This window comes from Alexandromys fortis, unplaced genomic scaffold, assembly GCF_014885135.2.
Source record: "Alexandromys fortis isolate MF-2015 unplaced genomic scaffold, M_Fortis_MF-2015_v1.1 scaffold_82, whole genome shotgun sequence".
Taxonomy (NCBI): Eukaryota; Metazoa; Chordata; class Mammalia; order Rodentia; family Cricetidae; genus Alexandromys; species Alexandromys fortis.
The window spans coordinates 2,147,585-2,170,845 of record NW_026067963.1 but is presented as its reverse complement, the minus strand read 5'-3'; the positions used below and the strand labels follow the sequence as shown (position 1 = coordinate 2,170,845).

The following is a 23,261-nucleotide window of genomic DNA, read 5'->3' as shown; positions in this document are numbered from 1 at the left end:
AAGGGCTGGGATTACAAGCATCCACCACCATGCCATGCCCATGGTTTCCTTTAAAATGAAAAACACTTTTTTATCCCTAAGGGTCATACACTCTGAGCATGAAGAAAGTGTAGTCGGCTCTAGCCAGCTGTCTGCAGAATAAATGCAGTTAGTTACAAGTCATTCTAGTTGGTTCCTGTGTGTTCCTCTGTGAAGTGTGTTTGGGCTGATGTTCGCCAAAGTGTGCCAGGCACACAGACCTTGGACTATATGTGCTTATGTTATTCACAGAACCAGAAAGCCTGGAACACAATGGTGCTCAAAAACATAGCTGCCTCAGGGAAGTTCTCCAGCGACCGGACAATTAAGGAATACGCCAAGGACATCTGGAACATGGAGCCTTCGGATCTGAAGATTTCCCTCTCCAACGAGTCTAGCAGGGGCATCCATGGGGAGTAGCGGTAGTAGAATACCTCTCGGAAAGGAGTAACTTCTTGTTGAACTTGAATATTTTTATAGCTTCATTGATTCTGTTTTGTTATTAAATAATTAGTTAAGTGCCTCTAGCAGTGGGAAAGGAAATGTATGGCCGTATTGGAGCTGAACAATAAAATGTTGACTTCCAGTTGTCAGTCAGCAGCCTGCTAGGATTGCTGGGAAACTGCTCAGAAATGTGCACTGCCATCTAAAGGAACCAAGGTAAAATAGTTTCAGTACCATCGGAGTTCAAGCTCCAGGATGTTGTCTGGGTCCCTTCAAGCTGTCGTAACAGAAGGTGCTAATCTAGATAACTAACAAACATCCTAAAGTTAGGCCCACAGTTCTGAAGATGAGCGAAGGCCAAGTTCAAGAGGCTCATGGGTTCAGTGTCTGGTAAGAAACACCTTCTGGTTCCTAAATAGTCCCTTCTCTTCCCATCTCTGGAGACACTGGCATTCCTACACTGGCAGCCACCTTACTCACAGATATCCCCATTGTGAATATTTATTTATAGCTGATCCATGACATGCATAGATTCACCAAAGTAGACATTTATAGATGATATCAGAGTGTATTAAATTCTGATTCTCCACATTGAGGATTTGGCTGATTCTCAAGTCAGACGACGACGCATGAACTAAAGAACATTCCATGCAGCTTCTTTATTTAAACAGCTTCTTTATTTAAGCACCAAGGACTTCGGCTCATCCCAGTAGCCCAGTGCAGTTTTGCATAAAGAAACCACAGCTTCTCTGGAGATTCCCGCTCCATCTGGCCCTCATGCCCACTGCTGGCTCAGGAAGTCTCTGCAGAAAGAGGGCTTAGGTCAGCTCACATTTGGAATAACTCAGCCCTGGTAGCTGCCATTGCAGCACAGCTAATTGAGTCACAGTTAGCAAGAGTGGCTCTCACCTCACACTTCTCAGTAGCAAGGGGCTCTTACAAAGAAGGTTGTGATGGAAGCCTGGAGGGAAGACCACCATTTTGACCCTCTCTTTGTTTCTGTAGGCACTGCGTGCAATTTCATAGAGCTGAGAGAGAAGCAAGGACGGAGTCAAAGGCGGTGATACCCAGCCATAGATCTAGTCAAAGGCAGTGAGACCCAGCCATAGATCTAGTCAAAGGCAGTGAGACCCAGCCATAGATCTCCAAGTCTGACTTCCCGAAAGGGAAAGGAACTTGGGGAGTCTCTCATCAAGTCAGACCCTAGGGGCCCCCCGAGGTCCTCCACTGACTGTTTCTATAGCTGAGGACCAGAATGCCCATGACGAATAGAAAATACTGACGAATCCATTCTTCCTCTCACACCTTACTGCAAAGACCCAAAGGTCCCACTCCAGCACAGTTTTTTAGAGGAAACACAGTGTCCCACTCAGTCACAGAAGTCTACCCCTACCCCAGAACTCCTCCAGACTAAGCAGCCAAGGGCACTGACACTGTATAGATCGGGGAGCAGGACTCTAGAAGTGCAGAGCATCCCCTATAATGTCAGAGACCTTTAACCTCTGGTCGAAGGCCAGCCAGATGGAGAACTGGCGGAACTCTCGCGTTACCTGCTTCCCGTACTCCAGAGGCACTGTCCTGTCGTCTTCTCCATGCAAGATGAGAAGCGGGGAGGACAGGAACTTCACACTGGGAGCAGATGGCAGGAGAGCACCCAGTTTAAGCATTCAACCTGAGCTCTTAAGCTACCATGTTAGCCACACACATTTACCCAAAGCACAAGAAATAAAATCTTCCTTCCAAGGACTCACAGCATTTTGTGTGCAGAACTTCACCTGGTAACTGCTTTATCTCTGTCCATGTTTCCCTCTGTTTGATTTGCTCACACTATTGAATTGAATTAATAATTAATTCACTTCTATGTAGACTTTAATAATACTGAAGAAAATACACATTGAAATAATGGATTTGCATGGCATTAGTAGACCTTATCTTTTTCTTTATTATACTTCATTGTGTGATGCCTGGAGTATTTTAATTAAAAGTCTACAAGACAGGGAGATAGCCCCGTGGATAAGAGCACTGGCTTCTTCCAGTTGACGCCTGTAAGAGCTCACAGCTGTAACTCCAGTCCCAGGGGGCCTGGCGTCCTCTTCTGGCCTCCTTGGGTGTTGTGCATGCATGTTGTACAAAGTACCCACACATATGATTGAAAAAGTTTTTTTTAAGTCTACAAAACAAGATAACTCAAAAATAACAAAATCTGCCACAGAACCTGGGACCTTCTTGTATCAATTAATTTATTCCTCCCCATAAAAGTAGGGTGTGGATGTCAGTCCCAAGTGTGATTTACCACCTGGGCAGCCCAGTGTGGCAATACAAATGTCGTAGGAGTGCAGAAAGACTTCCCCTCTCCGAGCTGCTTCCGTATCCTTCCAAATCCATCCCTAGAGGTTACTGCTCAGAATGCTAGCTTCCCTCCGGTGCTGAAATAGGAACAAGAGTGTACTAACAGCTGCCTGTTTGGAAGCATTCTTAAATTATTTCTAATCATTATATCTATTTGCTGGGTCTACTGGCTGGTTTTACCTAGGTTTGGGATACATGGGAAATAAGAGCTAACAGTCAGGGACCCCTGTGAAGTTGGGGGTCCCCCATGCAGTCAGAGACTACCTATACAGCCAGGGGTCCCCCATATAGTCAAGGACCCCCTATACAGCCAGGGATTCCCCTATACAGTAAGGAATACCCCATACAGCCAGGGACCCCCCCATAGACTGATAGGCTTGACCCTAGCAGCCTTTCACGGGGTTCATAAAGATACATCTTTACGATGTCAGAGAAAATACTGAACTGGAGAAAGCATTGACACGGACAGGGGTGAACAGCAAACCCTAAAATGTGTAGCAACCCTGCTCCAAATCTAGCACCCACGTCCTAGAACTGGCATAAAATCCAGAGAGAAGGAAGGCCAATACCCGAGTTCTCATCTAGTCCGCCATGGTGGTTACTCGAGTGAGAGCAAGCATCTTGGTCGGCTTACTTTTCATCGCTAGGGAAGACGATCTTGTCCTCTTTAAAGGCATCCATAAGAGTGTTTAGACATCTTGGTAGCTTCTGGCAAATCTATTTTTAAAAAAGAAAAACCAAAGACGTTAAAGCTTGTCCGACAGCTGTCTAGGATGGTTGCAAGGTCTCAGAACAACTTTCCCAAGCAGGCATACAACTTGTTACATCCTCTCATTATGAGCCCTAAAGAGTAACAGAATAGCCACTCTTTGGCCACACTAAACTTTAAAAAGCAAGTTTGGATCTTCAAAAGTGTTTCCTGGAATGGAAGAATTTGGAGGGGGGAAGCAGAAATGAGCAGAGAAACAAGCCACATGTCAGTCATCAAAGATAATCACTGTTAATATTTGGTTGTAATGTCCTCCTATATTACTTCATTTCAAGTACACGTGACAGTCAAGCTCTTACTCCTCAACTCACAAAATAGCAGTAATATGAAGAATCTAAAATGTGCTTCTAACGCAAGCAGACTTAACTAACTAGTTTGTTTAGGAAGCGGCATTCAGATTAGACCAATTCTGGTGAGGGTGTTTGTGCCTGTATCTCCTCTGAAACCTTTGCCTTTCCTCAAACTCCCCTGTCAGTCCCTCATCTGCTAACCTTCATCGTGGGCACAAGACCATAAACAATTGAAAATTAGGACCGGAAAAGCATGTGAAATTAGGGTATTGGGCCAGGCGGTAGTGGCGCACGCCTTTAATCCCAGCACTCAGTGGATCTCTGTGAGTTCGAGGCCAGCCTAGTCTAAAAGAACTAGTTCCAGAACAGGCTCCAAAAATGCTACAGAGAAACCCTGTCTCAAAAAAATTAGGATATTGGGTCAGATGTGATTACCAATGTCATGAGGTAACTCCAGAAATCTGGAAGCTAGCCTGTGCTACTTGGTGTGAGTTCAAGTACAGCCTGAGCTATAAAATGAACCCTAGCTCAAAAAAGATAATAAATCATAATAATACTAGGATAATGTGCACAGCAGAACAACAGATTTTTAAAACTCATCTTTATGCTTTACTCTCTTGAGAAGACTGTCCAGATTGGAGTACTCTGTAAAAAGTATTTTCTCTAGTTTCTTCCTTATGATAAAATAATGTAAGAGATACGGTTAGCATTCATAGAGCTGAAATCAATGTATAAAATTTTATTTTCAATTTAAAATAAATCTATTTCTAATCAGTTTTAATGTGTGCTAACTTCAGTAATGCATGCACTAAAATAATTATATATATACATATATGTGTATATATATATTTAATTTGTGGGGAGGAATCTTTCACTTAACTGCTCCTCTGTGAGAAGGAGCCCTTGTGCCTTCAGTAGTAAATGGACCAAGACTAGAACAACTCCAAACATACAAAACTCCTTTAAACAACGAGCCACATTTATAAACACCTGGGTATGGGAACAGCTTACACATCAGCAGGGGGTAAGAGGAGCAGGAGACCCACCTTCAGCAGAGGGTAGTTGATACTCGCCACCCACATGTTGGTAAACGGAGCTTCTAGGACGATGGCATCAACTGGGCACCCTGGAAAATAAAAACAACTGAGGACAATTGCCTAGCTCTCCTCTTCACCCACAAAGATAGCACCTTCCCTGAGGGGTTCTCGGGGCCCTAGACATAAACTGCCTACATTCAAACCATTTGTGAAGTTTTTTCATATGCTAGCTCTTGAAGCCCACACTACAGCTGGGGGACAGTCTTGGGGTAGGGATTGAGAATGTGTGTGTGTGTGTGTGTGTGTGTGTGTGTGTGCATGCGTGCATGTTCACATGAGTGTGTATGTACATGTAAACATGTGTACTTTACTCACATCTATTTAAAGAGAGCCTAGATTCATAAAATCAGTTAGAAAGCAAGTAAGCTACATTCTCAAAATCTGATACATACTACACTCAGGTCTCTTGAACAAGGCTGACACGAATATTATGGAAAACGGACTGCAGAGGGCAGTGTGGCTATTATTATCCTCAGAGTATATTATTTTTCTATGATTTAAATTAACATCATATTAGGAGGAGGACTCTTTGAGACTGAGACCTGCTACCTTCAAGCTCAGGGTCTTCCTGCCTCAAGCCCCTGAGCACTGGGATTATGGGTGTGTGTGCTGCCGTGCCCAGTCAAGTAATTGTAACTCTTAGTGTTTATTCTTCATTTCACAGCCCAGGAAAGCAGCGGTTACACTGCTAAAAAAAAAAAAAAAAAAAAAATCCTTCAAAATTAGGGGACTCTTCGGGTCTGTGGTCAGTATGTACACAAATTTCACAGAACCTCCTCACTTTATATTTTTCTACCTCAAGCCCAAAAACTGCCATTTAAGAATTTTACATTACCTTTCGCCTCTAATACTCTGGCCGCATTTGTTGCAACTCTGTAAAATAGTAACAGTGTGCATGAGAAACATGGCAGTCAAGTGGACAACGGCAGCATGTGTGTGAAACACGTCAGTCCAGTGGACACTGCAGCCTCAACCCAGAACCAGCAATTGACAAAAAGCTCTGGGCTCTCTGCCTCGAAAATCCAGACCGACACATAATTTTGCACAGAATTTCAAAGGGTGTCATAGATCCTGATTTAAGGGTCTTTTTCTTTAATACTGCCATGGATTATTCCAGAATAGCTGTTGGCTTCTTGATTATATAGGAAGTTTAAGGGACTTGCCATGCCTCGAAAGCAGGCAGCTTGTCAGGGAGGCTCTCTTGGCATTTCTGGAGGGAGAGAGACTACGGAACCGAGGTATTCCAGTCCGGCTTCCCTTCCCTGTTTGCTATGCCTTTGAAGACACAAAGACCCACCAGAGGACAACGCTTGGGCTCCCACTTACCCTGTACCCAGAGAGTGGCCCCACAGGCACACAGGGGTCCTACCACTTCTCGCCTTGGCCCATTCGTAGACACAAATGGCGTCTGTGGTTAGCCCCTCCTCAGTGGGTGTCCCCGTAGAATCCCCGAAGCCTGGCAGCAAGAAGAGGTGAACACAGCATCACGCCCTCCGAACCGAGGAGTCATCAAACGCCTTCTGACCCCATCACATCTTTGTACACTGTTCTCAACACATACCTCTGTAGTCCACAGACAAGACATGAAAGCCTCCGTCACTCAGCACCTGCATGCCAAAGGGGCTGTTATCATCTCAAGCAGTTAGACGGCCCCAGCAGAACAATCTCCTTCACAGTACATCTATGTCCCTACATTATAATGGGATTCTGAAGGGCTGGGATGCCACTCACTGGTAAGGCACCTGCCTAGTGTGTGCAAGGTGCTTGGTTTGAGTCCCAGAATCACAAAGATTCTGTATTTTCTAAATCCAGAGGTGAGAGTGTTGTGGAACATTATTTGTTGTGGGATATTTGTGCAATGATGCAAAGATGTGTTGCATTCTTTTTTTTTTTAAATATTTATTTATTATGTATACAATATTCTGTCTGTATGTATGCCTGCAGGCCAGAAGAGGGCACCAGACCTCATTACAGATGGTTGTGAGCCACCATGTGGTTGCTGGGAATTGAACTCAGGACCTTTACAAGAGGAGGCAATGCTCTTAACCTCTGAGCCATCTCTCCAGCCCCGTGTTGCATTCTTTTATGTTGCATTTGTTTAACTCTGTGAAGCTGTGCTACTTTGCCTGCCTAAAACACCTGATGGTCTAGCAAAGAGCTCAGTGGCGGATAACAAGGCAGGAGAAAGAAAAATGTGGGGCCGGCAAGCAGAGAGAATAGAGAAAAGAGACAAAGAAGGGAGGAGGAGAAAAGGAGGAGAGGAGGAATCAAAGGGCCAGCCACCCAACAACACAGCAGTCACAGAGTAAGAAATTAAGATATACAGAAATAGAAAAAGGTAAAAGCCCAGGGGCAAAGGGTAGATGGAAGAATTTAAGCAAAGCTGGCTACAAACAAGCCAAGCTAATGCTGAGCATTCATAAGAAAGAATAAGACTCCATGCAATTTATTTGGGAGCTGGGTGGTGGGCCCCCAAAAGAGTAAAGAGCAAAAACTAATAACATCAGAGCCTATTGGGAACACGGAAAGCAGCGGGGTCACACCCTGGCTCTGCCACGAGCAGATATACAACCTTAGCGTGCTTGTTAAACATTCAGATATGTAAATATTATTCAGGGTTGCTGGAGGGTTGCATGGATAGTGTACCAAGGTGCCTGTTTCCACATCACAGTCTCAGTTAAGCATTCTCTAGAGCTGGAGGTGTGGCTCCAAGGTCGAATTCACACCTTGCATGCTCAAGGCCCTGGGCTTGATCCCTGAGACCACACACACACACACACACACACACACACACTGAAAGAATGAATGAATTTATCTGCGAATAAAATACTACAGAGTTGTGGGGAGAGGCATTCTCATAATGGGGAGGTGTTTACCTTGAAAAGCTATGTTTTCAACTAAAAAATAAAAAGATCACCCCTAAACTATATGAAATCATTGCCCAACCCCAAGTAGGTAAAAAAAAAAAAAAAAAAAGAAAAAGAAAAAGAAAAAAGAATATGAAAATTTAATTTTGTTCTTTTTTTTTGGTTTTTCGGAAAATTTAATCTTAAACAAACTGAAATACGATAGACAAAGAAGAGAAATTCTTAAAGATGTATTTTGTAGATAAAGAAACTAAAGAATCATGGTCTCTAATTATGTAAGTCTTCCAGCTACTTATGGACGGAGTCAAGATTCCAGCGCAAGCCTGCCTGGACCTGTCTGTATCTGTATACTGTGGCTACTGTGACAGATGTGTGTGGCCTGGATGTCTGCATCTGTATACTGTGGCTACTGTGACAGATGTGTGTGTGGCCTGGACGTCTGATCTGTAACTGTGGCTACTGTGACAGATGTGTGTAGCTAAGCCTCATCGGGGAACTTCAACATTCAGTTTGAACTACAAGTAAGAAACAAACTGGAACTTTCAGTTTGGGGCAGGCTATGTTACCTCCAAAAAGTTAGGCAACACACAGGAAGTGGGCACCAGGGAAGTGGAGTAGGAATATGCGTGAGTGGTCTGTAGCACCCCACACTGAGTAAGGATAGCAGTAACACATCTTACACCCCAATATTTACTCCTAGGAAAACAAACAAACCACAAAAAAAAAAAAATCAATGCCTTAAGTTCTCTGCTGCTGTACTATTTAAGTAAATTCAAGGGGTGTGTGAAACGTTATAACATCAGTGGGCTGGTTAGCAGCTACTTAGGAATAAACTGGTAAAGGGTAGTAAAATGGTAATTGTGACCCCTATGTAAAAACATGAAAACTAGAGCCGAGTGTGTGGCGCATGTCTTATCCCAGCATCTGGGAGTCAAAGAGAGGCAAGCAGAGTTCTGTCCAACGCTAGCCTGGTCTATACTGAAAATTTCAGGCCAGCCAGGGTTATATAGTGAGGCCCTGTCTCCAAAAAGATAAAGAAAAACAAGAAAATGAAAATGTTTCTAAGTGTGGAAGTATGCACATCAATTTACATATAGGTACAACCATAGTGTCAAAGGTTTTGTATGAAAGAGAGAGAAAGACCAGCGGGGACTGAGCACACATGTAACAGGATTAGGGGAGAGGAAGAACAAGGAGGAGGGGGAGAGATGATGGGAAGGAATAATTTAATAATGAAGATCTTTTGTTTTAAGGATATCACCTGTCCAGACAGGTGAAGAAATTTGTAGAAATAAGATCAAAACCATGAAAGGGTTTTGGGGCCCAGAGTTATACCCCGACACACACACACTCCCAGAGTTGTTCCCATTTGTTTTCACACATACACAGAGTTATTCTCGTGTATTTATACACACACTCCCCCAGTGTTAGCCCCACGATTACATACGCGCATATACACACTCTCAGTGTTCCCGTATTTACACACACATACACTCTCAGTGTTATTCCCATATTTATACACACACGCTGCCAGTGTTATTCCCATGTTGATACACACGCACATACACACATTCAGAAGCGTCCCCATGTGTTTACACACACACATACACTGTCAGTGTTATTCCCATATTTACACACACGCACACACACATACACTCTCAGTGTTAGTCCCATGTTTATACACACACACATACACATTCAGAGGTGTCCCTATGTGTTTACACACACACACACACACACACACACACACACACACACTCGATGTTATTCCCATGTCTATACACACACATACTCCCATCCCCACCAAGGTAATGGATGAAGAGAAGGCCACCCACGAGGGGACGGATCTCACACTGAGACTCTCCAGGAGAACTCCAGACTGCACCCCTGACAGAACTGGAAGGGACCTAGAGCGCTGGTGCTCTGGGCCGCTCAGACGTACCTTTGCTAGCTTAATCCTGTGAGGAGCTGCCCTGTGGAGGAGATGCAGAGGGGAGAAAGCGCAAGAATTAGGAACGACCGTGACACGTTCAATACAAATCATCTCAGGCGTTATCTCATCCTACGCACAATTTCCCTCCTATTTTGTTGTTATTGTTGTTTGAGGCAGGGTTTCACTGTGGAGCCCTGGTTGGTCTCAAACTCACTGAGATCTGTCTGCCTCAGCCTCCCAAGTCCTGGGATTAAAGGTGTGTATCACCTTGCCTGGTCTATCTAACACTGCTCTCTCTCTCTCTCTCTCTCTCTCTCTCTCTCTCTCTCTCTCTCTCTCTCTCTCTGTGTGTGTGTGTGTGTGTGTGTGTGTGTTTCTCTCTGGGTTTTTCCGAGACAGGGTTTCTCTATATAGCCCTGGCTGTCCTGAAACTCACTCTGTAGACTAGGCTGGCCTTGAACTCAGAGATCTGCCTGCCTCTGCCTCTGGAGTGCTAGGATCAAAGGCAAGTGCCACCACCACCCAGCAAAGAGATATTTTTTAGTGGCTAGGCCAGCTTGCCTGTATCAGGATCAATGACCAAAGCCCCCGCCCCCACCCCTACCTTTCTTGGCTGCACTGGGCTCTCCAGGACTTCCCAGCCCAAACGCTGGGTGATGTACTGATAACCCACCTCTGGGCAGCAGGGCTCACCTCCAGGCATTCTCTGTCAGCTGATGGAAAGGTCCTAAAGAGTTGGTTTCAGAACTGGGGGGGCGAGGGGAGATTGGGTCTCCTGAACTCAATTACAAGTTGTCTGAACCCCACTAACTCTGTCACAAAGCTCAAGAAGAAATGAAGGAAAAAGACTTGCCTTTGCAAATACAGAACACCCCCAAAATGACAGCATCCACACTCACATCAACAAAAAAAAAAAAAAAAAAAGCAAAAAATTAGTCAAAAGGTAAAAAAAATCCCTCAAAAAACATTAGCCTTAGAGTCAAAGTTGTTCAGTGTTAGTGGAAGTTAAGGCTATAAACCCATTTCCTAGAAACAAAAGTAGGCCCACACTTCAAATTTTAAATACGACTTTGGGGATGGGTCTAAAAGTCCTAAGTCCCCATAGCTCTGGAACCTGAATTACAAATGATTCTGGTTGCGTTGACAAGATCTCCTGTGGCTTCCTGTTTGAGGAATGGGGTCAGTACTGAGTACTGTGGGCTCAGTACTGCTGACTGTGAGCTGAGACTGCAGGGTAGAGGCTGAGGAGGGCGTGGCCCACGGATCTGGGTCAGCTGAGGACAATTCCAGGTTCACACCCAGGCAAAGGAATGGCAGTATGGTGTACTGAACCTTTAAATAAACCTCCTATAATACTGTCCAACTTCATAAATCAGAACAATGTTCAACAAGGCCCACTGTTCAGTTTTTTTTTTTTTTAAGCCCTCTTAGGTTTTACGTGGAGTCAGTAGACCACATTGGGCCGCCACTCTGTTGTTCAGTGAAACTTACTTGAATCAAGATGTGAGGGTTAAAAAAAAAAAGATGTAAGAGTTAGCCAATAAAAGGCTAGAGCTAATGGCAGTGATTTAATTAATACAATTTCTGTGTGGTTATTTCGGGGGGGCTAAGCTAACCGGGTAGCGGGACACGGCCCGCCACACCTCCCTACAACAAAAAATAAAGTCTTAGGGAATGCAATTCAAAAACGGACAGAGCAAGAAAGCTCCCAAGAGCAGGCAAGACTTGAGAAAGCCATCACTGACAGAAAATGACTGACAAGGAGACACAGGCGAGCTAGCCAGCGGGCAGGTTCCTGAGACTGTCGCTTGGTTTGAAGTGTGTGTGTGTGTGTCCCACTCCCCATCCCCCACCAGACATGAAGGAGGGGGTAGGTTTGCAATATACTATCCAGCCCCCTGCTCTCCTTCCCCATCCTCTGCCCCCACCCCCGTTCCCCAACCCCTATCCTCTGTCCCCTCCCCCCAGCAGTCCTGCAGTCCCTAGCTGATAATCATGTGGGCCAGGGAAGGCTTTGACAGCACACATCAAAGGACAACAGGCTTCTGGGAGGCCAGCTTTCTGGCAAGGCCAGACAGGGACCACAGAGACTGGGCTGAGGCATGAAAACGTCAGAGTGGAATCTATCAGAGTCCCCAGTTTCTGTGGTCAGAGTTCCAGGCGACTTCTCTCAGACATCAGACTTCATATAAAGGGAATTAATGCTAAATAAAGGACTCCCCTCTATCATTTTCTGGAAGAGACCACCAATGTGGAAATTGCTCTTTGTTTGCCCTCTAATGCATGCCTAAACCTTTTCCAGTCGTCCACGGGTTTGTCAATCTACGGCATATTTTGGAGGCCATTTGGAACTAGCAAGTGTTACAATGGGAATATATGTCTCATAGAAAGCTATGCACATATTCAAAAATGCAGGGGAGTCTTTTACATGCCAAATGAAGAGGATTGCATGAAGCCCTCTGGAAACAATTATTCCTAGCTCCTAGGATTTGAAGCAACCAGTCTGAGACCGATATTCCCAGTGGTCTTTGTGCAAGGCTGTGGTTCTGTTGAGTCTTCTATGATCGGCTCTTCCTGTCGGACACACACATAGACCCCCTTCCTCCAGGCTGCTAGCTTGAGTCCTTTCTTGATTTAAAAACAACTGATTCTCTTTGGATTCAATCTGTCATCTTGGATAATCTTGAGAAGTAAAGAACGAGTGGCTTCACTGAAATCGATATGGACATTTTAGAAGAATTTTCATTCCCTCCCTGTTGAAAACAGACCCACATTCTACATGTAGACATTTTCCAGAACACCTTCGAATTTCAAAGAAGGAATAGAAATAAGTGAAGGCATGTCTGTGGTTGAAAACTGCCTTCAGTCTCCCATGCTCAAAGATAGATAGATAGACAGACAGATAGATAGATATACAGACAGACAGATATAGATAGATTATTGGTAGATAAATAATAATGATGATGAGGGTAGATAGATAGATGATAGATGATAGACAGATGACAGATACATAGATAGATGATAGATAGATAGATAGATAGATAGATAGATAGAGACAGATAGCTACTCCAGGCAGAGGTGCTGACCTGTGTTGTGCACTGCCGTGAAGATAAACAATAATCGGGTTCCCATCATGAAGGGCCGCTTCGTACCAGCAGCGACACTTGCCCTTGGCCTCTGCTCCCCGGCAGCTGGGGACCGTGTGCCTGAAGAGCAAGCAGGCGTTTTACAAAACTGCAAAGGCAGAAACTCACTTCCTTTCCAGGCCCTTACGCCAGAGATTATACATCAAATTATATCTCCAAACAACAGTTTTTAAAAACTGAGTAACACATGCATAAGCTAATAATAAATTCCAAGAGCACAAAATGTCTGAGGAAAATTGTCATTGCTATGGCTCTCCCCCACGCAGGGCGTGCCACTGGTTACTGCTTTAATTTTTGCAACCTTTGTTTCTGTTAAGAAGTTTTCAGGAGGGGGCTGGAGAGATGGCTCAGAGGTTAAGAGCGTTGCCTGCTCTTCCAAAGGTCCTGAGTTCAATTCCCAGCAACCACATGGTGGCTCACAACCATCTGTAATGAAGTCTTCTGGCTTGCAGGCATACACACAGACAGAATATTGTGTACATAATAAATAATAAAATTTTTTTTTAAAAAAAAAAGAAGTTTTCAGGATTGCAGTTCTTAGGTGCAGGCTATGAAATAACAACAAAACAAAAACAAGTTGAAACAAGTAAAAGATAATCGACATTTACCTAGAATTTGAACCTAAACTTTTATTCTTTTCTCTCTCAGTAACCCATGTATCATTAAGACACTTATACATTTCAACAGCTGCTTAAGTTTGGATGCTCAGATTTCAGCATATGAACATGTGGGGACTTTAAAATAACAATTAAAGATGTTCAGCAACATCATGTGGGTGAGGCGATGGCTAATCTTGGTTGTTAACTTGACACACCTAGAAAGAGTGAACCTCAGCTAAGGAATAGCTTCCATGATTGGCCTGTGGGCGTGCCTGTGGGGTGTTTCCTTAATTGCGAGTTCAGGAGGGAAGGCCCCAATAAGAAAGATGGCTAATGATGTGGAAATCTAGTACAGTGGAAATGCCCTGCAGTCTATGACGTATGAGTGACCTTAGCGAGGACTCATAGGAAGGGGGACACGGAGCCTCAACTGGTCACCTTCTATAGCCAGCCAAGGCTTCTGCTTCCGGCACTGGGACTGGGACACAAACCCAACAACAAAACCTTTGATCTACAATCTGTCCTGCCTGCAAGACATGCTGGGGTAATGGTGGCACAGAACTTATGGGAGTGGCCAACCAGCGACTGGTCTAACCTGAGGCCCACACCATGAGAGGGAACCAACACCAGTCACTGCCTGGATGGCCAGGAACCAGAGGCTGGACAGCCCAAAGACCCAGGATAGAATACAACTGGGGAAAATAAATTCAATGAAATGATTACTAAAATGGGGGCATCATCTGGGAACTGATGGGAGCAAATGCAGAGACCCACAGCCAAATACTAGGTGACCCAGGGGAGGGGATTTATAGGAGCCAGAGGGGTCAAGGACACTGTGAGAACATGGCCTACACAGTCAACTGTGTATAAGCAGGGCTCATAGGGGCTCACAAAGACCGAAGCAACAATCACGGACCCTGTATGGATCTGAGCTAGGCTTTCTGCATATATTTTATGTTTGTGTAGCTTAGTGTTCTTGTGGGACTCCCAATAGTGGGAGTGGCACCCTTGCCCTCCTACTAGGTTGCCTCATTCAGCCTTGATATTAGGGCTTGTGTCTAGTTGTAACTGGTTATGCTGTGTTCAGTTGATATCCCTGGAAGACCTGCTCTCTTTTTGAAGGCAAACAGAGGAGAAGTGGACCCAGGTGAGGGGACAGGTGCTTGGAAGAGCGGAGGAAGGGAAACTGCAGTTGGGATGTAATGTATGAGAGACGGAAGGGACGGAGGGAGGGAGGGAGGGAGGGAGGGAGGGAGGGAGGGAGGGAGGGAAGAAGAGGTTGGCTTAATGTAAGTCCAGGCGCAAGTCAGTAAGCAGCCATCTTCCATGGCTTCTGCTTCAATTCCTACCTCCAGGTTCCTACCTAGGGTTCCTTCCCTCACCCCTCAATCATGAACTGTACCTTGTAAGAGGACATAAAGTTGATTTTGGTCATGGTGTTTACCACAACAGAAAGCAAACAGGGTCAGCACTCCACCTACCATTAAGTGATGGTTACTTCAGAGCGTAAGGCAGGTGCTTTAAGGTAAGCCTGTAACACACTTCTGCAGCCTTCCTAGATTATACACGCAGGTTTCTTCTCCACGGACAGGCCTTTTTCATTTCTAAGCTACCCAGCTTGAAGTCACTACTCAAGAGGAGTCATGCAGTCTAACTCTGAAACCAAGTGGCCCCAAGACCATAAACACCCATCTTCAAGTTCTGTCTTATTCGGCTAACAAGAGAACCCTGAAAAGCTGCCTTGTACCATCTCACAGGGACATGCAGAACTGGCCAAGAGGCGATGAATCTTCAGTCCTTGTCAATCACCAAGGAACAGAAGCCTGCCCTCCGTTGAGTCTCTGGAAACACTGGTGCCGCTCTTCTTTGGGTAAGCTGCTCATGAACATAGCTGCCTCACCAGGCCCATGTGGTCAATCAAACTATTAGCTAGACTGTCCTTGAGGATAAGGAGAAATTTATATGCACCATTCTAGAATGTCCTCCTGTTGGAACTTAAGACTCACAGAGATGAACTGTAAAACAGAGCATTGGTAATGGCAGCCAAGAGCAAGCAGTAGACCCAAAGAGATTACCAAGATTATCACAACAGAGATAAAGTAGAAGGTACATGACCTCCTTTGACCTTGATTGAATTTTTTCTGTGTGCTAGAGCTAGTCTATGGATGAACCCACCAGCAGAGGCTGTCCACCCTGGGAGCTATAGTCTTATTAGGAAGCAAAAGTGAGTAAGGAATCGTGTTACTTGATGACACTGGAAAGAGCTGCCCTAGGTATGGAACACAGACAGCCAGAAGCGCATTTCCCTAAAGAGGAAGATGAAGAATGGGGGAAAGGAAGGGTTCCTGAATGTGACCAAAGTGAGGCCCAAATATGAGCGAGGGTGGGGTGGGGCATGGAGAGTTGGACAAAAAGAGAGAGCAGAGCGAGTCCTGGTTGTGACTTTTGTCAGGGAGCGAGTGTGTCTTCAGCAGAGGGATGCTGACAAGAAGGCTGGGATAAGGCAGAAGTGGGTGAGACCAACTTCAGACTCTAAAACAAACATTCTGTAAGTAAAATGGAGCAGGGGAGTTGTCACAATAAAAGGAAAGGTGTGTGGAATGCTTCTAGAAGATTCCACAGCCAGCCAGGTGCGGCACAGGGGCAGCACAGCCCTGCTTCCTCTACACTCTCCCAGCGCATCTCCACAATCCCCGCGTGTGTCTGTGCGCTATCTCTCTGCCTGTCTCATCTCCCCCTCTCTCGTCTCTTCTTTCCGCAGTTGCTGCAGGCGAGAAGATTGGGGACGTCTCAGATGGCTCACAGGATGACACATTTACTGGCCACACATGCACAAGAACCAGAGTTAGGGAGGCGCAGTCAGCTCACTCACCAGACGCCGAGCAGCACCCCAGGCTCAGGCCTGAGGTAGAAGTTCACTGTGTGAGCGATCTTTGACTCAGGTCTCTTTAAATCCACAAGGGGGGTTTTATCTGCAAAGCAGAAATCATAGACCAACCCTCAGCATATGGCTTCATGTCTGACCGTCAGTTTTCAAAGAAGCTTTGTTTCTGTCAGCTAATCAGTTCTAAGCTGCGGGCTAAGCAGGATCCTTACCCTTTCTGGAGCTAAAAGCAGAAAAAAACATTTCTCTAAAAAGGTAAGTAGAATCAGGCAAAAATAAACTCACAAGGAATACCATTATCTTTAGCTATAAGGCAAAATATCGCTAGTACTGACGAGCACAGTGAAAGACACTGAGAGCGAGGGCTTCAGTGCTCTCTCTCTCTCTCTCTCTCTCTCTCTCTCTCTCTCTCTCTCTCTCTCCCTCTCCTCTTCTATAATTGCTCAAATAAGGAGAAGGAATTGAAGGCCGAAGTGATGGGTCAATGGATAACATGTTTGCTTGCCACAAAAGCTAGGCAGACATGGCAGCCTGCCTGAAATCTCAGCAAACAGGGAGGAAAAGCAGGGGATTCCCGGGGTAAGCTACTGATCTGGGAGCACCCAATGTCAACACACACACACACACACACACACACACACATGTGCATGTACATACATATATACACATTCATATACTCATTTGTGCACATACACATACATTCAGGCACACATGAACCCATACACACAAACATACAGAGACATATACACACATATGCACATAAACACACAGACACATGTACATATGCTCACATACATATACAGACATGCATACACAATACTCTCATATACACATATACATATACACACATATGTGTATATACACATACATACACATACAAACATTCAGGCACACACGTGCATACACAGACACACACACACGAACATACACACAGACATACACAAAGACCTATGAACATACACACATCTTACTAGCAGAATGGCTGAATTTGTGCTAACCATCAATATAGTAGGTTTCCAACCACGTAAGTCTAGCCAGGATTTTGTAGCAAGTGATTTTTCTTGTGTCGTGACTTTAAGAGCAGTGAGTTCGTCATTTGGGAAATTTTATGTAGGAATATTCGTGGGCAGTGCATACTTACAAAAATTGAAATAAATCAACATGTTCATGAGAGGAGGAAAAAAACGCTCCTTGAAAGATTTGCTCCTGAAACTTCGGTACCCAGCAGCTATTTGTCTCACGAGTGCTGAGCAGGCGCCTGGGAAACATCTGCAAAATATGGAGGAATAAAGTTTTCAAGATCAGCCCCAGCTTTGTCTTGGTTTGTTTTCCTTTTAAGATTCAAATCCAGGGGCTGGAGAGATGGCTCAGCAGTTAAGAGCACTGGCTGCTCTTTCAGAGGACCCAGGTTCAATTTCCAGCACCCACAAACAGCTAACAACTGTCTATAATCTCCAGGATTTGACACCCTCACCCAGACATACATACAAACATGCAGGCAAAACATCGATACACATAAAATAAAAATAAATATTAAAAAAAAGCTTAAAACCGAATTCCAGAGTCTAATCCTGGCATATCAACAAAATCCTCCACGCAGCTGCTTGTAATTGTGTAAAGGGACGCTGTTGGGCAGCCAGGTGAGGAAGGCCATCAGAACCCCTGCCAGTCCCTGCAGAAGCCGAGCGTGGCTGGAGCAAGGAGGGCAACCTAGGACCACACTTCTGGGTGAGCAGCCCATAGGAAGCCTGGACAGCATCCCAAAGTGGAGCTTTAACAGCTGCAGGCAGCTTAGTCGTGGCCCTGCTCAGAGCCCCGCTAGCTCTGAGTGAGCAGCCACTAGAACCGCGCTCTTCTGGCTGGGTCTCCAAAAGCAAACTAGAGAAGACCCCACTTTGAGAGGAGAAGGACCTGTGAATACCAGGGACAGAAAAGGACACCAAGGCGCTCCAACAGGGCTGAAGCCAGGGCAGGGTGACGTTGGATCACACGCATCTTCCTTCTCTTTTGTTTGTTTTCTTTGGGGCATTTATTATTATTTTACGTGTGTGTTTGTCTTGTCAGCGTGTATGTATGTGCACCATGAGTGGCCCCTGGGCCCTTACGTCTTTCTTTTACTGTGCTCTTCAACACACACCCCTGAAGCTAAGTACCATGACAGCCCAGTGACAACTGCCCACTAAGGCCACCTGTCTGGAGTCACATTTTTCATGAAGTTCAAAATCGTGTCCTACTTTTAAGAGCTGAGCTGACATCTCCTGCTTCCTACTTACATCCCCACCATCCATTGTGCAAATCCTTTTCCCTACTGTAACTATGGTTACCACTGATTGTTCGATGTGACGATGTCCTTAGAAGGCCGCTTTGACCTCGTCTGCTAGACCAGAGGGAATCAGGTAGTAACTGCCGTCACCTTGCTTTGCAGACGAGGAGTGTCTAAAGTCAAGACTCCTTCCAATGAATGAACCTCTTTCCCCGAGTCTGCCTGATCCCAGAATTTTGCCATAATCTCTAATAAGCTGTTACAGGCATGCTGAGTTCTACATGGTCCCCATGCAGACAAAGAGGACCCCACAAAGAGAACCCCAGGAACAGTGCTAACCTCCACCAAAACTCTGCTCCTGGGGAATGGTATTTCATGCTCCCTTTCCCCCTCTGCCCCCTCGCCCTGTCTCAGAGCCCCTTCCTCCTTATTTCTGTCCCCCTTTCTGTCCCTGTATCGACAGGAGTCTCCCGTTATGGAAGCAGTCAACCTCTAAGCAGTTATCCTTCAAGTGTCGATGACGTAAAAACCAAAGTGTCTATCCATATCCAGAAGAGGCTTGAAGAGAAATGACGGATCACAGATTTGGGACAGGTCTGCCAGCAGCAGAAAAGCTATGCAGGCCTCCAAGTCACGGGCAGCTCTGCAAATATATCACACATGGGCGACTGCCCGCCCACAGAACCAGCAAGAAGGACACGGATAGGACTGTTTCATAACATTCTAGAACAAACGGAGGCTGCAAGAAGAGCAGGGCCTTGTTCTGGTTTTAGAGATGAAAGTCACAACCTGGAGATTCTGCTTTGAGCCACAGATCAAGGCAGCTGGGCAGACAGAGCAGGAGTCTGTGAGGGTAGGCTTCCTTCCTGCTATCTGTCTCTGCATTCCTGAACACCCTTCCCCAATCCACACACCCCTTGCCTTCCAGGCTCCCCACAAGTCATCTTTTGAAGGTAGGCAGGGTAGTCTCCTGCTAAGTTACCTTTTGAAGGTCTGTCTGCTTGGGGAGCCGAGGCATTGAAAAGAAATGTGTTTCTTTCTATTTTTTTTTTAAGGAATAATTTATATGGGACCTTTTTCTCAAATAGCTCCAGGCACTTCCGTGAGAGCCATTTCAGGGAGAGAAGAGAAGGACCTGATCCCCCGGCATCAATAATGCAAAGGTGTTTCTTTTAATGAGGGGGCTGTCAATTTGACTTTGCCCTAGATGAGCAGAGGATCAAAAGTCACCAGCGGCTAACAGACCCGATTTGAGCAGGGGAGGCAGTTCCTGGCCAGTCCTGGCTACAGGCTGCCTACATCAAACGGCCACCTGGGAACTGGGGTGTTCTTTCACCGCCTCTTGATCAGAGGCAGCTGCAACTACGGGGCGCCTCCTAGGGACCCGAGGACCATGCCGGAAGGGTTCCTGGTGAAAACCTGCAGGAGTCAGAGTTTATGTAGAGCAAGTCCTTCCTGCCCAGAGGTATCCACAAGCCAGCTTCAGGGAGCCCAGATCAGACAACATTCAGCCAGATTGCTGCACCTCCATTCCATTGCCGACTGACGCAGTCAACCCATGCTCATCAAGGCGTCTCAGGCTACGCCCTCCTGACCGGATTCCACCTCACTCTCTTTGCATGTGTTTCGTGGTGACAGAGCCTCTCTACACGGCCCTTCCCTCTGTGGATTTTTCTTTCTGCCCTTCTCACTCATGAGCAGAGCTTCCAACTGACCCTCACTTGCTTTCTGATGCTTTCCTATGTGCCAGGTCCTGAGGATTTTGCATAACATACAAACATAACATACATAGCATGATGCGGCTTCTTCGACATCCCTGTCTACCACATGTCCAAGTCTACTCCGTATCTGCTGGCCCACACGGGGAAGATTGACAGTGGAGACATGAGGGGGGCAGTGGGGACATGAGGGCTTCATCCTTTATGTTTTTAACTACAATTGAAAAATGAGTCGCCAGGAGCTCGGCAAGTCCAGGAATTTTGCCTGTTTTATTTACTCCCGTAGCACGTGAGCTATGAGGTGACCAGTACTGAGGGAAGATTTAGTAAGATCTTCAAGCCCCTCCTAGGAGCCCTCTGTGAACCTGCTAGAACAGAAAGGTGATGACGTAGGGCAGTGGTCAAAGAGGAAAACAGCCTTTAGGCTTCTTCCTCCTGGCTCCTGTCCTAAGAATATTTTCCATTCTCCTATCTTGTACTACTTGCAAGTGAAGGTCTATTCTCATGGTCCCATCCACTTTAAATAGTAACTGTATCTGATGAACTTTTAAAATAAACACACTAGCAGGGAACGGGTCTGGGTCAGATTTTTGTCAACTTGGCACTAGAGTTGTCTAGAAAGAGGAGTCTAAGTTAAGGTACTTCCACTAGCTTGCCTGTAAACAAGGATGTGGGACATTTTCTTGTTTTTTTTTTTTTTTTTTTTTTTTTTTTTTTTTTTTTTTTTTTTTTTTTTTTATTTTTTTTTTTTATTTTTTTTTTTTTTTTTTTTGTGGCAAGGTCCAGAGCACTGGAATCATGCCATCCTTGTGCCTGTGGCTCTTGGTGATATTAAAAAGCAGGATGAACAAGTCGGGCAGGGGTGACACACGCCTTTAATCCCACCACTCGGGAGGCAGAGGCAGGCGGATCTCTGTGGGTTCAAGGCCAGCCTGGACTACAAGAGCTAGTTCCTGGACAGGCTCCAAAGCTACAGAGAAACCCTGTCTTGAAAATAAATAAATAAATAAAACCAGGATGAACAAGGCAGTAAGCAGAGTTCCACCTTGGCCTCTGCTTCACTTCCTGCCTCCAGGTTCCTGCCTTGAGTTCCTGCTCTAACTTCTCTTCACAATGGAGTATAAGCCCTAAGACAAAAATAAGCCTTTGCCTCCCCAGGTTGCTTGTGGTCACAATGTTTTATCACAATGACACAAGAGCAAATGTTCCCTGTTGGTCATCGTGCCTAAGGCACTCCCAAGTGAGCTCTCCTGTGTGTGGCTGTGATCCTAGAGCAGTTTGTAACCAGCACAAGTTAAGATGGAACAGAAAGAAGAAATGTAGGGTCAGGCGGTGGTGGCTCACGCCTTTAATCCCAGCACTTGGGAAGTAGACTTAGGCAGATCTCTGTGAGTTTGAGGCCAGCCTGGACTACCAGATGTAGTTCCAAGGCAGCTAGGGCTACACAGAGAACACCCCCCCCAAAAAAAAAAAACTAAAAAAAAAAAAAAAAAAAAACGAAGAAGAAATGTAACAAAGCTAACAATACCTTCCCCAGGTCAACAAAACAATACACACACCTCCTGGGGCCACTGTCTCAAACCCGGCACTTGGCTCCCATGCAAACAAGATTAGCAACACACCAAACACCATGATAAACAGACATTTTCAGACACTAAGAACGTTAAGGATTTACACAGGTAATCGCAGACAAAGTGATTGCAGTATACCCAGAAGTTCAGCCAGTCTGAACTCCGACTCTCGGCATGATTTCGTCACTCCCAGGAACTCGCACCCGAGGAACCAGGTATTTATCACTACCTGATCTTTCTCCACCTACGCAGACCCTTGACCTTAAAAGAGTCCACCCCATATTATAGAACATTGTAGGCTGTGGCTGTCTCTATTATTAGTAATATTCAAATCCATCCGGTAGAGTTGCAAATTGAGCAGGTAAGAAAACTCAGCTTTTTGGAGTCTCGTTTCCAAAACCCTTCTACATTTCTAAAAAGTTAAACCTGCCTGCCTCGCTGGCCTGGGTAGGATTTGAAGACTAGAAGAAAGCTATCTCCCAGAACTGCGGAGTGAGCAAGGATGTAGAAGCCAGGAAATCACTGTCCCTGTCCCTGTCCCGCTCCCAGCATCCTCAGACCCCCACCCTCACCCCGCTCCAAACCCCAGCCCTAAAATTCAGAGCTCTTTAGACCGCAGAGAATGATGGACCAACGCAGCAACTGCCTTACCCTTGCCTGGTACAGCGGGGCTATGGAGGTGACTGAGGGACCAAACACACTCACCTCAGGTTCCTCACGACCATATCCCACCAGGAGGCCACGCAGGCACAGGCCGGGGGCCCGGGCTCTGAGGCTGCTTCACAGTCCCTAGAATCCATCTCCAGGCGCTGCAACCTCTGAGGGAGCTGCCACAGTCCACCGTGGCCCACGTTTGCCCTCTCCTTCCCTGCTGCGCTGGTTCCCGCCTCTTCTACCGCCCAGAAGGAAGCTTGGCCACGTGCCAGAGGTCACACTCATCTGGGGGCTGGGGCTTCCTCCCTGACTGATCTCATACTCAAGCACACATGTGAAGAAGAATGAAAACAAAACATATAACACATAGCTGCATAACTAATTTGTTTTCTGTTTACTTTCCATTGGTTTTATTATGTATCCCTAGGAGTTCTGGCAGGTGCTTGCCCCTGCTGGGCCCACTGAATAAAGAAAAGCTTCATTTTTTTCGTGCTAGGCAAGGCTTTCTAAGAGCTACCTGTCATTACTGTCACAAAAATCCCTTTGGTTCCCTTTGGTTAAGCTGAGAGGCTGGAGAGACGGCTTGGAGGGTAAGAGCACTGGTTGCTTTTCCGGACAGCAGCACAGCCTTGAACTCCCAACAGTCTATAACTCAGTTC

At 45.7% G+C, this 23,261-nt stretch overlaps 2 protein-coding genes across 2 annotated transcripts in view; one reads left to right on the top strand and one right to left on the bottom strand.

The window, feature by feature from the left end:
* Window positions 1–604, top strand: part of Pygl (glycogen phosphorylase L) — a 34,799-nt gene extending 34,195 nt beyond the window's left edge. Inside the window, exon 20 of the mRNA XM_050153534.1 lies at window positions 271–604. Within this exon, the coding sequence (XP_050009491.1) occupies window positions 271–438 (168 nt within the window). The 3' untranslated portion in view covers window positions 439–604. The remainder of the gene's footprint in view (window positions 1–270) is intronic.
* A 133-nt stretch (window positions 605–737) lies between these two features.
* On the bottom strand, window positions 738–22,797 carry Abhd12b (abhydrolase domain containing 12B). Its single transcript, XM_050153535.1, has 13 exons — window positions 22,654–22,797; window positions 17,538–17,665; window positions 16,385–16,484; window positions 12,854–12,973; window positions 9,777–9,807; window positions 6,529–6,574; window positions 6,294–6,423; window positions 5,803–5,840; window positions 4,917–4,996; window positions 3,446–3,528; window positions 2,013–2,091; window positions 1,372–1,490; window positions 738–1,265 (listed from the first exon to the last, which is right to left on the bottom strand). The coding sequence occupies exons 1-13, from the start codon at window positions 22,746–22,748 to the stop codon at window positions 1,238–1,240; spliced, it is 1,077 nt and encodes a 358-aa protein (XP_050009492.1). The 5' UTR covers window positions 22,749–22,797; the 3' UTR covers window positions 738–1,237.
* Window positions 22,798–23,261: the final 464 nt, after the last annotated feature.

Excerpts from the sequence above, each read along its gene's own strand:
- Abhd12b (XM_050153535.1), bottom strand. The coding sequence starts at position 22,748 with ATGGATTCTAGGGACTGTGAAGCAGCCTCAGAGCCCGGGCCCCCGGCC. Across the intron at positions 4,997-5,802 it reads CAGAGTATTAGAGGCGAAAG|GGTGCCCAGTTGATGCCATC; the intron begins GTAATGTAAAAT and ends TTTATTTTCCAG. Across the intron at positions 1,491-2,012 it reads CTCTGGAGTACGGGAAGCAG|CTCTATGAAATTGCACGCAG; the intron begins GTAACGCGAGAG and ends CTTCTCTCTCAG.